Source organism: Rattus norvegicus, chromosome 13 (genome assembly GCF_036323735.1).
Source record: "Rattus norvegicus strain BN/NHsdMcwi chromosome 13, GRCr8, whole genome shotgun sequence".
NCBI lineage: Eukaryota > Metazoa > Chordata > Mammalia > Rodentia > Muridae > Rattus > Rattus norvegicus.
In genome coordinates, this window is record NC_086031.1 from 80,928,861 (window position 1) to 80,941,399 (window position 12,539).

Consider the following 12,539-nt stretch of genomic DNA (forward strand, 5'->3'; position numbering starts at 1 on the left):
TAACGTACTCACGTCCTTTCTAGAAAGGTTGTCTACTTGTTCCTTATTCTTGTTCCACTTTGTCTTCCATTTAAGTTCCATCCCCACCTCTCCACTCCATCTGCTCATGTCAAGGTCATCTTCACGTTCCTACATCTAGCTGCTGTCAGTCTTGGTCCTGAGTCCCTTTATTAACAGATCATTGACTTCTGAGCAGTTGACCCCTGTCTTAGTCACTGTATTGCATGAAGAGGAGATACCATGACCAAGACAATTCCCATGAAACAAAGCATTTAACTGGGGGCTCGCTTACAGTTTCCCAGAGTTAGTCCATGACCATCATAGCTAGGAGCATGGTGTCATAGTGTCATGTGTCATGAGGGTAGGCACTAGAGCAATTGTCAGGGGTTGGGGAGGGAAAGAGAGAGAGAGAACCTGTGCCTGACATGGGCTTTTTGAAACCTTAAAGCCCATCCCCAGTGGAACACTTCCTCCAACAAGGCTACGCCTCCTAATTTTTCTAATCCTATCAAAGAGTTCCACTCCCTGGTGACTAAATATTCAAATGTATGAGCCTAAGGGGCCCCATTCTTATCTAAACCATCACAACTCCTTTTGTGAGACACCTTGGCCTCTCAGAAGCTTTCTCTTCATTTTCTTAGCTCTTCTGCGTGTGTGTGTGCATACGTGCGTTTGCGTGCGTGCGTGTGTGTGTGTGTGTGTGTGTGTGTGTGTGTGCGCGCGCGCGTGTGCTGAGCTTCCTCACCAAGTATTAGCCAGCACCCCAGAGTAGCATTGGAAGAGGACAAGGCAAAGCATATTCTGTCACATGAGTTAGCGTGGGAGCTATGGAATGCCCTCACACCATACTTACAGACCCAGATTCAGATGGCGCTAACACTAAGGAAGGAGACTGTGGGAGGGAATGGTGGAACTGTGGGTTTTTTTTTTTAAACTCTTTTCTGATAATTACTTCTGATAAATAAAATGCCCCCTAGGGATATTCTCTTTTACTTTGATTTAATCTTGCTCATGAATTTCTCTCTGATAAGCAAGTGTTCCATTAATATTCGCTAGGTAAGTAAATACACAAATCATGGTTACGACAGAAAGGCATTTCCCAAGATCTTTCTGTGCTTGGTATGAAGTAAAACTTCATTTCCCCAATAACTGGTGGGAACACTGGGGCTTAGAGCAGTCTGCACAACGGCCCAGCGGATAGCTGAGATGGAAAGCCAGGGAGCCATCAAAGGCAGATAAAGTCTTCGGGACACCTCAGGGTAGGAAGACTCAGACCACGGCACTTGACTTCCTCCCTGTCCTGGTCTTGGAGACAGCTGCTAGCATGTGCTGACCAGGTTGCTGCTGCGGTAGTTTTCTAGGGCCACAGAACTCCTCCGAACATTCTTGCAGTGGTTCAAAGACACTGCGTGGGTGGGTACGTGCGAGCGCGCCATTTATTCTCCTTTCTTTCCAGTCTGGGTGGCTGCTGATGCTATTACTGTGGAAACCACACAGGACGTTCTTCGGGCTGCTCGAGGAAAGAGTGTCACCCTCCCATGCATCTACAGCACTCCTGTTTCAGACCGACAGGGATTCATTCAGTGGGATAAGCTTCTCAGAAGTCAAACGGTAGGACTCCAGGGTGAACGGGATATCGTGGGTCATGATTGTCACCTGATCTCCTGACAGGCCCGTACCTTAAAGCCTTCCTTGCCTCACTTCCTCTTTCCTCTCTCTGGGTTGAGGTTCAAACCCAGGGCCTTGGGATCTGATCCTGCGCTCTAGCGCTGAGCTGTGGCACTGGGGTTCCTCCCTGTCCCGGTCTTGGAGACAGCTGCTCGCATGCCCTGACAAGGTTTCATACGGCCGCAAAATTCCTCTGAGCATTCTTGCAGTGATCTGAAGATATCGAGTCTTATTTTTGAAAATATTTTATGAAAATTATGTATATATGTTTATGGACATATACACCATTGGTTTGTTTCCTATGTTTTGCTGCCACAGTAAACCCAATCGTCATTATATGTGATATATATGTGATATATATTCACAAGGTCCTGAAACAAATAATGAATGAATGAACGGAACGTCTGTGTTACTTTCATTAGACGTGTCGCCAGTCTTCATTCTCACCCACAGTAGTGTCCACCCATTTTCTCAGCATATGCTCAAACTGTCTGATAACCAGTGACTTGATAAGTGAGAAACGTATCACATTTGCGATCACATGGAGCATCCATCTGCACTTTTAAGTCAGGCCTTCTTTTAAAATGCTAACACTCACCACAGAGGTGGTGGAGGGTACCCCCATACTCGGGAGGTAAAAGCCAGAAAGAGCCCCAGTTTGATTCCAGTCCCCATAACTCCCCCCAAAATTCTTTAAAAATAAAATTGATGTATTCTAATTAACTTACAAACAAAGCCATCCAATGGCTAGTTTAAACCCCAGTCCCAAACTCTGTACACCTCCGTGAACTTGTACACAGTTAAGATGGTCAGTCATACAGAAACCATGGAACAATGTTAAGGTTTTATACTTTAACTATCTGTTATATTTGTATTTTTTTTAAATTATCTTAGTTAGGATTCTAATGCTCTGATAAAATACCATTACCACAAAGAGATTTAGAGAGGGAAGGTTTTTCTCGTTTATACTTCTGCACGGTAGGCCATGGTCAAAGGAAGTAAAGGCAGAAACTTAAGATAGGAACCTGGGTGCAGGAACTGAAGTCATGGAGAAATGCCTACTGTGAGGCCCTGGAGAGATGCTTGCTTCCCTGGCTTGCTCAGCCTGCTTTCTCACAGCACCCAGGACCACCAGCCCAGGGATGAGGTCACTCACAGTGGGGAGCCTTTGTGCATCTATCACCAGTCAAGAAAATGCTCTCTGGGTCTGCCTGCAGGCAGGTCTTACAGAGGCGTTTCTGGGTTGAGAGCCCCTCACTCATCCCAATGACTCTAGCTCGTGTCAAGTTGACATGAAACTGACCAGCACTTTGTCCACCACAGGTTAAAACAAAACATGATAGGGTTGAAACCAGGAGAAAAATAGCTTTATAGCCTCTTGCTACCACGACTCGCCCTTGGTCTCCTTTCTGCAGTATAACCTTTAGGGAAAGAAACTTTTAATAACATATCTGCTGGAGATAATCATCAGGTTCCCCAGCCACGTAGGGAGAAAGAGGCTTTAGCCTTTTCTCTGACAGAGAATGGCAGGACTCCTGGGTGACAGGTCTGACAAAGGACTCAGTCTTATCTTTATGTACCGAGGGTCCTGATGGGCCACAGACGCCTATCCTGTCTGCCCCCAGAGGGAAAAACCCATTCTCCTGCTGCTGTCTTGAGCTTCAGCCTGAGGGAACTGAAGGGCCCTGCACCTCCTTCCAGATGCCTCCAGCAAGCCAGGACAATGTCTATGGCTGACTGATTCTCAGTGCCGACATAGACTACGGTTATTTATTGACTGCTGGGTACTCTACTTCCAAATGGATGTGAGGCAGCATCCTTGAGACTAAAAACAAATGCAGAGAAAAGCATTGTTTTTTTGTGAGTCCCAGGAGGTGCTGTGGTCAGGAAGAGATCCAGGAATGATATCTTTGATGAGAGGGTGTTATGAGGTGGGAAACCCAGGCAGAGCCAGCCAAGGGTCAGGAAAGAGCTGGGTACCTATGGACTGTTCCTAAGCCTAGATACCACCCTGCCCTCAGCCTTGCCTCCTTGAATGAGCCAGGCATTCCCTGTGGGCTATGCACCCGATCAGGGCTATCAGGGCTATCAGGGCTATCAGGTGTGGGTGGACAGCTTGTGTCTTGCACAGGGCTGTCCAGCTGAAGGCGCCTGGGCCTCCAATAGCTACACCATGTGCCCTAACCTGGGCAGAGTCTGTTGGAAAACTGGAACGCCTTGTTCTAACTGGAAAGGTGTTACGGTGGTTTCTTACCGAAACAAGCCCGTGCAAAACCCACAACCAGTTATTATATTTATAAGCTATATGCCTAGATTGGGCAGATCTATCACTATACTAATTTATTCCCCAGTTGTGAGACCCCTTGCTACTTGTGGCCTCTCCCGGTCATGTAGTTCTGCTCCATCTTCCCTCCTCCTCCTCTTCCTCCCTTCTTCTCTCTCTCCTCTCTCTCTGAGACCTTCTGTCCCACCTTTCCCTTCCACTGCCCAATCATCAGCTCTAGCCTTTATTTGAACAGTTAGAATGGGGAGAAGGTTCAGTGAGATCACCTGAGAACATGAACTCATCAGGGTAGCTACTCTTGAGGAAGTAAAATTAACTTCAGATTCAAACAGCACCAGGGCGACCCACAGCAGACAGGCTCTGCATGCTCAGGACCCAGACCCCGCACAGCGTCTCCATGTTTTCTTCTCTGCCCATCTCACCCGTCTTCTCTCCTAACACTCTTGAAATCACCAGCATTTCCCAATAGCAACTACTTTTCCTTCTTAGAGCTCTACTTCTTGGCTTTGGGGGACCTTGGCTTGACTTTCCCCCTTGTCTTTCTGAGCCTCATTTGATCTTTGAATAACTTGGGTACTTGGCATTTGCTTGGAGCCCATGTCTAGCCTACATCTCGGTGAACACCTGTATGCCACTGACTTCCAAACTTTCATTCCCCAGACATATTACCAGCTGAAAGTCTCTTCTTAGTTCTGTCCTCAAAAGAAAGGACTCAGCCAAGAGACACGTACAGTTAAAACAGAAGTTCATTTACCAGGGCAAAGCGTGAACCCCCAAGAGAGACTGGAGTGGGCCGACCTGAATGTTGGAGGGAGTAGCCACTGGGTTCTGTGTGTAGAAATACAGCCCCATCACCACCAATGGATAAATAAATAGACAAACTCCAAGGGCAGCAATAGTCACAATTAGGTGAGCTTGGAACTCACCGGTTACCTAGCATGGTTCCCGGCCTTCGGCGGTGCTCTGCAAGTGTTGGATGAAGGGAGGGAGGGAGGGAGGATAAACCACTGCTTACACGTCTGAGTGTTGGGATCCGAGCGGACCTTGTTCACACACTGGTATTCCAGGCTGAGTGCCTCTGGGCTCTTGGGTATCCCTGTGCTTCTGTGCTGCTTCTTGCTGTCCTTCCAGTCCTCATGCATCCCAAATTGGCTTAGAACTTGCTGCATTAGCCAAGGGAGACTTTGAACTTCCCCCTCTCCCCCGCCCCCATCACCTCTGGAATGCTGGGATGATCACCAACGCACAACATCAAGTTTACACGGTATTAGGGGTCAAATCCGGGCCTTTGTGTGCAGTAGGCAAGTATACCAACTAAACTACCACCCCGGCCCCTAAAACTTTCACTTAAAAGTCAATCTTTAAAGTCTAGAGTTATCTAGCTAGCTAATAAAAGAAATCTGCCCATAGGTACTGCCCTTCTGTTTGACATGCTATTGGTTGGTTCTGGGGGAAGAAGACTGAGTCAGGGCAGGGCCGCGCCAGGGTCTGGCAGATCTTTCCTCTTTCAGGAAAAAGTGGCCACCTGGACTTTTGAGACGAAGAAATACACCTATGGGAGCCGTTATGAGAACCGCGTGAGAATATCTAACGATGCCGAGCTGTCGAACGCCTCTATCACCATCGACCAGCTGACCATGGATGACAATGGCACCTACGAGTGCTCCGTCTCACTGATGTCAGACCAGGATGTCACCTCCAGGTCTCGAGTCCGCCTCTTAGTCCTCGGTGAGTGTCTCTGTGTTTTTCTGTCAGAGGAGGGTGGGCAGAGGCGTGCTGTCGGCATCAGAGCCTTGGTTCCACCTCTCCCTCTGGAGCCAAATGCTCTCCCGGTTCTCAGTGAATAGCAGGTTGTTTCTGAGGGCAGAGACGGTGGCTGGAGTCATCCCTCCATCCTGTTGCTCATTCCCCTCCCCAGCTTCAAACTCATTACTCAAGAGAAGGGAAGGGGCTCCCCAAGCAGTACACAGATTCTCGGTGTGTGGCACTCACAGGGCCGATCGGGACTCTCATAGGTGACTTTCCCTGCTCTCAACTCAGCTCCACAGCACAGTAAACCCCCCCCCACCCCCGCTTCCCCTCCGCCTCTTCAAACAAAGGTGCAGTCGCCAACCAACGGGATTCCTTTTCATGGGAGAATTTGTTGGAATTTATAGTTTTGGAAAGATGAGGAAACTCGTCTGCTCCAGATTCTGAGTAGATGAGGCCCATAGGAAGGAAATAATTGCCTCAAAACCAGTTTCTGGGCACATTTTAATGAGTACCTGGTCTATGTGCAGTTATAAGCAGTGGTCCCACTTTTGGGAGGCAGCAACTCTGTACATTAAAACAACGGATCGTTTCTCCTTTTTTCCCTTTACACTACGTGGCAGAATTTCTTTTAAATTGTGTATGGTAGTTGTTGGACTTATAGAAAGCATTATAGTGTGTCAGATACCCTGTGGTATCAACTAATGCTGCCTAAAGAAGAGGCAAGACCTCGTCCCATCGCGCCACCATGTGGCAGCCAATGGTAATGCAGGCAGGCGTCTTAAACTTCGCCCATGTTCTCCACACACTCATCCACGTTCCTCTTTCCTTTGAAGACGTGTGATATTATAAAGCACTTAGCAAATTGCTTCTTGACAAGGCTCCGTGAACACCTCGGGTTTCAATGCTTTTTGTTAGTTTCTATTTGAACAAGCGATACTACAATATACCCCTTTAGCTCACTTTGTGTACAGGTATATATACAAACCATACGCACATTATATATACATATAAGGATTATGTATACACGGACTCATATAAAATTTGAGTTCTTGAAATACCTTGTCTGTCGTTTTTGCCAGAGAATTTCAAGCAAATGGCAAGAATCAGTATAAATCTGAAACCTGATTCTTCTGGTCCTCCAACCAAATTCGGGTCCTTACGTCAAGGACCACCTTCTTTTAAAAACAAACAGATTAGTGGTAGAGCGCTTGCCTAGGAAGCGCAAGGCCCTGGGTTCGGTCCCCAGCTCCGAAAAATAGAACCAAAAAAAAAAAAAAAAAAAAAAAAACCAGATTAACCTGAAAACTGAAGGTTACAAGTTTAATCTAAGAATAGGGAATTCGTTGAAACCAATCTTTTGCTTTTAAAAAAAGCATTTTATCCTACATTTAATAAACCCAGTGATGTTCTTTGTGAAAAGTTTTCTTTCTCGGTGTCTCTATAACTGGGTGATTTTTTTTTTTAAGAAGAAAGGCTTTAATGATACGGGGCGCCTCATTCTGAGGAGGCTAGCAGGAAGCCCCTGGTTTTAGCCTCTGGGAGCTAGCCTTATCTAGCTCACCTCCAGTAAGCCACGAAGTCAGAAGACTCACCAGCCTGCGCGGCAGGTGTGGAATTCTTGTTCTGGTCTCCGGCGCCCCCTGACGTCTTTAAAGGGAACAGCCGGCATCCGACAGGCTTTGAAGCCTAACACAACCCCTCCGACCCTCCGTGGCTGCTCCCCTAGTAATTATTCAGGCAATCTTCTGTTTGTAAAACAGGTCACTGAGAACAAGACCCCTTCCCTTGTGAGTACCCGCTCCCTCACAGTACTCTTGGCTGCTGCGTGTGGGGCTCTTTAAACTAGACTGACTTGGGGTCTGGAGATCTGGAGAGAGAGGGTAGGAGTGTGTGTGCCTGACACAGGGTCTACAGTTTAGAGCAAGGGCCTGGAGCACAAGATCTGACCTAGAACCCTTGAATGCAGATCTCCCTTGCTGACCAGCACCAGGCAGGCAGTTTCTGGAGTTCCGCTCAGGCCACACCCAAAGAGTGGAGTAGGCGCTAGTTTTCAAACGTGCCCATTGGCCTTTTATGCTTCAGCGGATGGTCTCTGGCACTTTCCTTCCCACTTCTGTCTGCAACGCCCCCCCACAACCAACCAAACAACCAAACACAAACTAGCTCAGGGGACCCTCTACTACTCCACCTCTTAGTCTGATGGGAGATGTGGGAGTTTGCCGCTGTGCCTCCTGCTAAAGGCATGCCTGAGGGTGAGGTTGGCTACCTAAGGGTTGCAAGGTTCTGCTGTGGGGCCCAGGAGGGAAAGAACCACAGCAGGAATACCCAGAGGGTAGGTTTGCCTCCCCTGCCCCTCCAGAGCCGCCCCCAGGGCTATCAGGAAGTGCAGAGGACTGGAAAGTGCCAACCCCTGGCAGGTGTTCTGCTCACCTTCTTGTGCAGGCTTGGCTTTGATCCTCAGGAGCTTGGGTTTCGTTTGGTGAGTCGGGTGTGCCTCTATTGTGTCCTGTGGGAACCCTCTACCTGGCTGGCCCAACTGTGCCGGCAGATGTGAGGCACTCCTGATAACAGCCTGTCTGTTTCCAAGAAGAGATTATGCAGCTGCTGCACTGGAAGAGAGGAGTAAGGGACAGTTGCTCCAGCAACTTCCAGGTGGGCTAAGACTGGCGTTAAAATTCAAGATGGGTGGCCATGTTCCTGAACTGAAGAAGCAAGCCATCCAAGATGGCGTGTGACAAAGGTAGAAGGGTCGAAGGACGTTAGTGACAACTTCCCCAACTGTGTGCTCTCCCTTCCTCACCCCTAACAATACTTCCTAGAGTCACATGGATACTTTCTGCTTCTCGCCTCGGAGCCTTTGCATATGCTCCTGTTGGGCGTGCTCATCTCTGCTCCAATTCCTGTCACCTCCTTTACCACGGTGACCTTCAGGTCTCAGCCCATATTATGTATTGGGTCATCACTCTCTGCCCCATCAGATCTGTCCGCTGCTCTGCCATTGTTCCGTTGTTGTCCTTTGTCCCCCACTAGATCCCTTGACTCACCCAGGAGTGCCACCGCAGTACCCAGCATTATTAGGCAGAGCCTGGGTACCTAATGTCGTCTATCGAGTCACCCACTCCACCCAATGTGACATTAACAAGGCTGACAGAAAGTCACAGGCTTGGAGTCTCGAGAAGCCAGGGAGCCATGTGTGGATGGTTTGCAGTGGCTGTTGGGGCTTATAAACTCTTCCTTTGCATTCCTTGGCCTCCACTGCCCACTCCCAGGTCTTCAGTCCCATTCGTCACCCAGCAGGAAGGACTGTACTGCCTGCCGGTCCCCCCTGCTGTCTAGCTACTAGTGCTGATTGCATTTTATTAGCAAAGTAGGGGTAGAGGGCAATGGTAGACCCACAGAGAACAGCTCCAAGAAGGCTGAAGTGCTACAGAGAGGTCTAACCGAGGGTGAGGAAACCCTGGCCCCCTCCAGCCCGTAACCCGCCCCACCCTTACGGTTCTCAGGTATTAGTAAAACCAGAAGGGAGGGAGGAGCTGTCCAGAGGGAGTGACTGGTGTGGGGGTAAAAGACATGATCAAAATACATTGCAGATTTCAAAGAATACAAATATATTCTACATGCTTCCAAGAGAAAAAAAAATTGGAGATAATATTGTGTACAAATCCCATATGGCCCCTACAGAACAGGCTTGCTGTCCCCTGACTTTAGAGTTCAGGAATGAGGTGATCCTGGCTGAGTTAAGAACAGAAAGAGCTCACATGGGACAGTAAGGCATGCACTGGGTCTGGAGTCAGAAAACCTTGGTTCTAGTCCCACATCTGCCAGAACCCAAGAACAAGTGTCTGTTCTGCATGCTCTGGTAGCCCCACTCCCCATTTGTATAACAGCTATGTTGATCATGGTTTAAACTCCCAAGAGTCCAGAGAGCACAAGAAGCCACCAACCAATCTTTTCCCTAGGGAGATACAAACAAACTCTATAGGACACCAAAGGCAAACATAGGTGTTTCTACGGAAGCTCAGCTTGGAAGTCGCCGGTTACTGTGTGTTTATATGCAAATCTTGGGTGAGCCACAGTGCTGGAATCTCACCTCAGTTTGGACAATTCTCCGTGGCTGTATAGATGGACAACTCCCACTTCAATTAGCACCCCCTAGTCCATGCATTCCAGCATCTTTTGAGACGAGACTATGGACATTAGGACAGGATTACTTACCTATGACCCCTGGTGTGTGATACAGTGCCTGGAATCTCTGGTGAGAGAGAGTTCAATACCCTCCCCAACCCCTCCTTCTAGGAGGACAGGTGAGCAGCCTTGAAGGTCTCTGATAAATTGTCACAGCTTTTCTGAGGAAGTTGTTGCTGTTAGCTGGGAGGAGCATGCTGTATCGCCCGACCTGTGGTGCTGCCCCTTTGAGAGCGTGCTATGGCAGTAGGTATCTTGGGGATGAATTAGTTTTATAATATTAATCTCACCACCAAGCTATAAGTTCCTCTGCAAGCATTCCTCTGTGTGTGTGTGGAAGAAGACATGGGTGGGTAGACATCGGATGGGCGGTAGTTGTCTCTCTGTGACTCAGCTCTCTTTCGGTCTCTTTCACAGTACCACCCTCCAAGCCAGACTGCGGCATCGAAGGGGAGACAGTGATTGGGAACAACATCCAACTGACATGTCATTCTGCAGAGGGCTCTCCGAGCCCACAGTACAGCTGGAAAAGTTACAATGCCCAGAACCAGCAGCGGCCACTAGCCCAGCCAGGTGAGTTGGGCAGCAGGGAAGGCTGTGTGTCTTACACACAGGAGCACCTCACTGCCCAGGGCTGCCAGAGACAGAGGCTGACCAACCGAAGTCCTTTTAACCCAGTCCTGCCTTCGAGCTACCTTGGACCATCCCTCAGAGCACTAGTTTTCCGTACAAAATCCTGTGCACCTCACAGCAGGGGCTCTGGAGAGCAGCTCAGCACAGGCTACCGAAGAGGTCTGTTCTCTCCATCCTCCATTCTTTCAAGGAAGTGAGTCTGGCTAAGCATTCTGTGCAGAAACATCAGGGCTTGTTCTTTTAAGTATTATTGTGGCCTAAAGCTCACTTTTGAGGTGGGGAACTTTCTAGCCTCGTTTCCCGTCCACACCAGTCCATCTCAGACACCACCACAAACACAGCAGGCTATGGCGGATTTAGCTGTAGTTGCAAGAGACCCATTTTGTACTGGTCACATAATATTTGACCTTTTGATCAGGAAACAAACTAGATACAGGAGGGTATCAGGGGAGAGAGAAGAGGAGAGAAGGGTAGAGCTGGGACCATGTAAACCACTCTGCTGCCATTATGGCCGCTGGAGTGGAAATCGCGTGGGCTCTCAGTGCCCACCAGCTACCATGGCTGCACCAGTGAACCGAGAGGCGCCCATTAATTTTAGCTTTGAGGTCATTCAGTCCTCCCTGTGTGGAAATGGAGTAAGGAGGTGAGAGCAAACCCTGTGGGTGAAGGTGATCTGGGCCCAGGAGGAACATCAGGTGTCTCGGGGAAGCCCTGTGAAACATCCAGTGCCCCGGGGAAACCCCGTGGATGAATACCCCACACTCTCTGGGTTTCCACCAAAGCCGAGTGGATTATCACGCTGTCTCTCAGTCATCTAGAGGCCAAACAATAACTTCATTTCTGGCTTGCCAATTTTATTTTATTTTTTAAAAAGATTTATTTATCAAAAAAGACAAAATAACAAAAAGGCCAAAAACAAAACAAAACAAACAAAAACAAAAACAACAAAACAAAACAAAAAAAAACCAAAGTAACTGGCACAAAAAAAGACAAAATAACAAAAAACCAAAAATTTTTAAATTAATTTATATTATGTAGGTATATTATGTAGGTGAGTGAGTATACTGTTGTTCCCTTCAGACACACCAGAAGAGGGCATTATCCCATTATAGATGGTTGTGAGCCACCATGTGGTTGCTGGAATTGAACTCAGGACTGCTGGAAGAGCAGTCAGTGTTCTTAACCACTGAGCCATCTCTCAAACCCAGTTTACCAGTTTTAAACACTTTTTAAACAATAAAATTGCATTTGTGTTGTGCATATATGCAGGAGAGCAGTCCAGTGAGAGGCCAGAGGACAACTTGTAGGAGCCTCTTCTCTCCCAACATGTGAGTCCCCGGCCTTATCAGGCTTGGCATCAAGAGTCTCACACAGTCGTCTCACGAGCTCCTGGATGGCCAGGTTTTGAACATCTGAGATTTCTGTTGACATCACCTGGCACCCTTGCTTAACCACTGTGTTGACCTGTTAACCCTTTATTACCTGTTCATTGTCTAAGAACATAGTGATGTGTGACTTTCCTCTTGCAAAGTGTGCACTGTGAGGTCCAGGGCTGAAGGTTGTGAGGTCATGAGCTGCAGGGGGCTGGCTTTCTTCACAAAGAGTGATGTGGGAGTTGCAGCTCCACCAGGTGCTGAAGAGTAGCCATGGGCTTAAATCCTAGCTGTGTTCCCTTCGAGCAAGTAAGGCAAGATGTCTGCCTCAGTCTATATGCCTGTAGAATGGGCACAGCACCAGTGTTCATCTCGTGCTGTTACTGTGAAGGGAGAACCAAAGTACATGAAGCACAGAGATTGGTGCCTGGTACACAGTAAAGGATGTAATCAGTTCTAGGTGTTATTAGCTGTGTTCAGCAGACCCTTCAGAGTGGAAAATAGCGTGGGAGTCATGGTGTCAGTGTGGCTGAGGGAATATGGCTGTATAGAAATGATGGGCAGTGATATTCCTGGGGAAGACAGTGAGGCAAATGGAGAAGGGCCTGTGTGTCAGCCTAGGAGGTTGGACTTCTCCCTGTAAG

At 48.2% G+C, this 12,539-nt stretch overlaps 1 protein-coding gene across 1 annotated transcript in view; it reads left to right on the plus strand.

The window, feature by feature from the left end:
• Positions 1 to 12,539, plus strand: part of Gpa33 (glycoprotein A33) — a 33,620-nt gene that overhangs the window by 14,742 nt on the left and 6,339 nt on the right. The window contains exons 2-4 of the mRNA NM_001191829.1: positions 1,457 to 1,611; positions 5,464 to 5,680; positions 10,307 to 10,462. Of these exons, the coding sequence (NP_001178758.1) occupies positions 1,457 to 1,611; positions 5,464 to 5,680; positions 10,307 to 10,462 (528 nt within the window). The remainder of the gene's footprint in view (positions 1 to 1,456; positions 1,612 to 5,463; positions 5,681 to 10,306; positions 10,463 to 12,539) is intronic.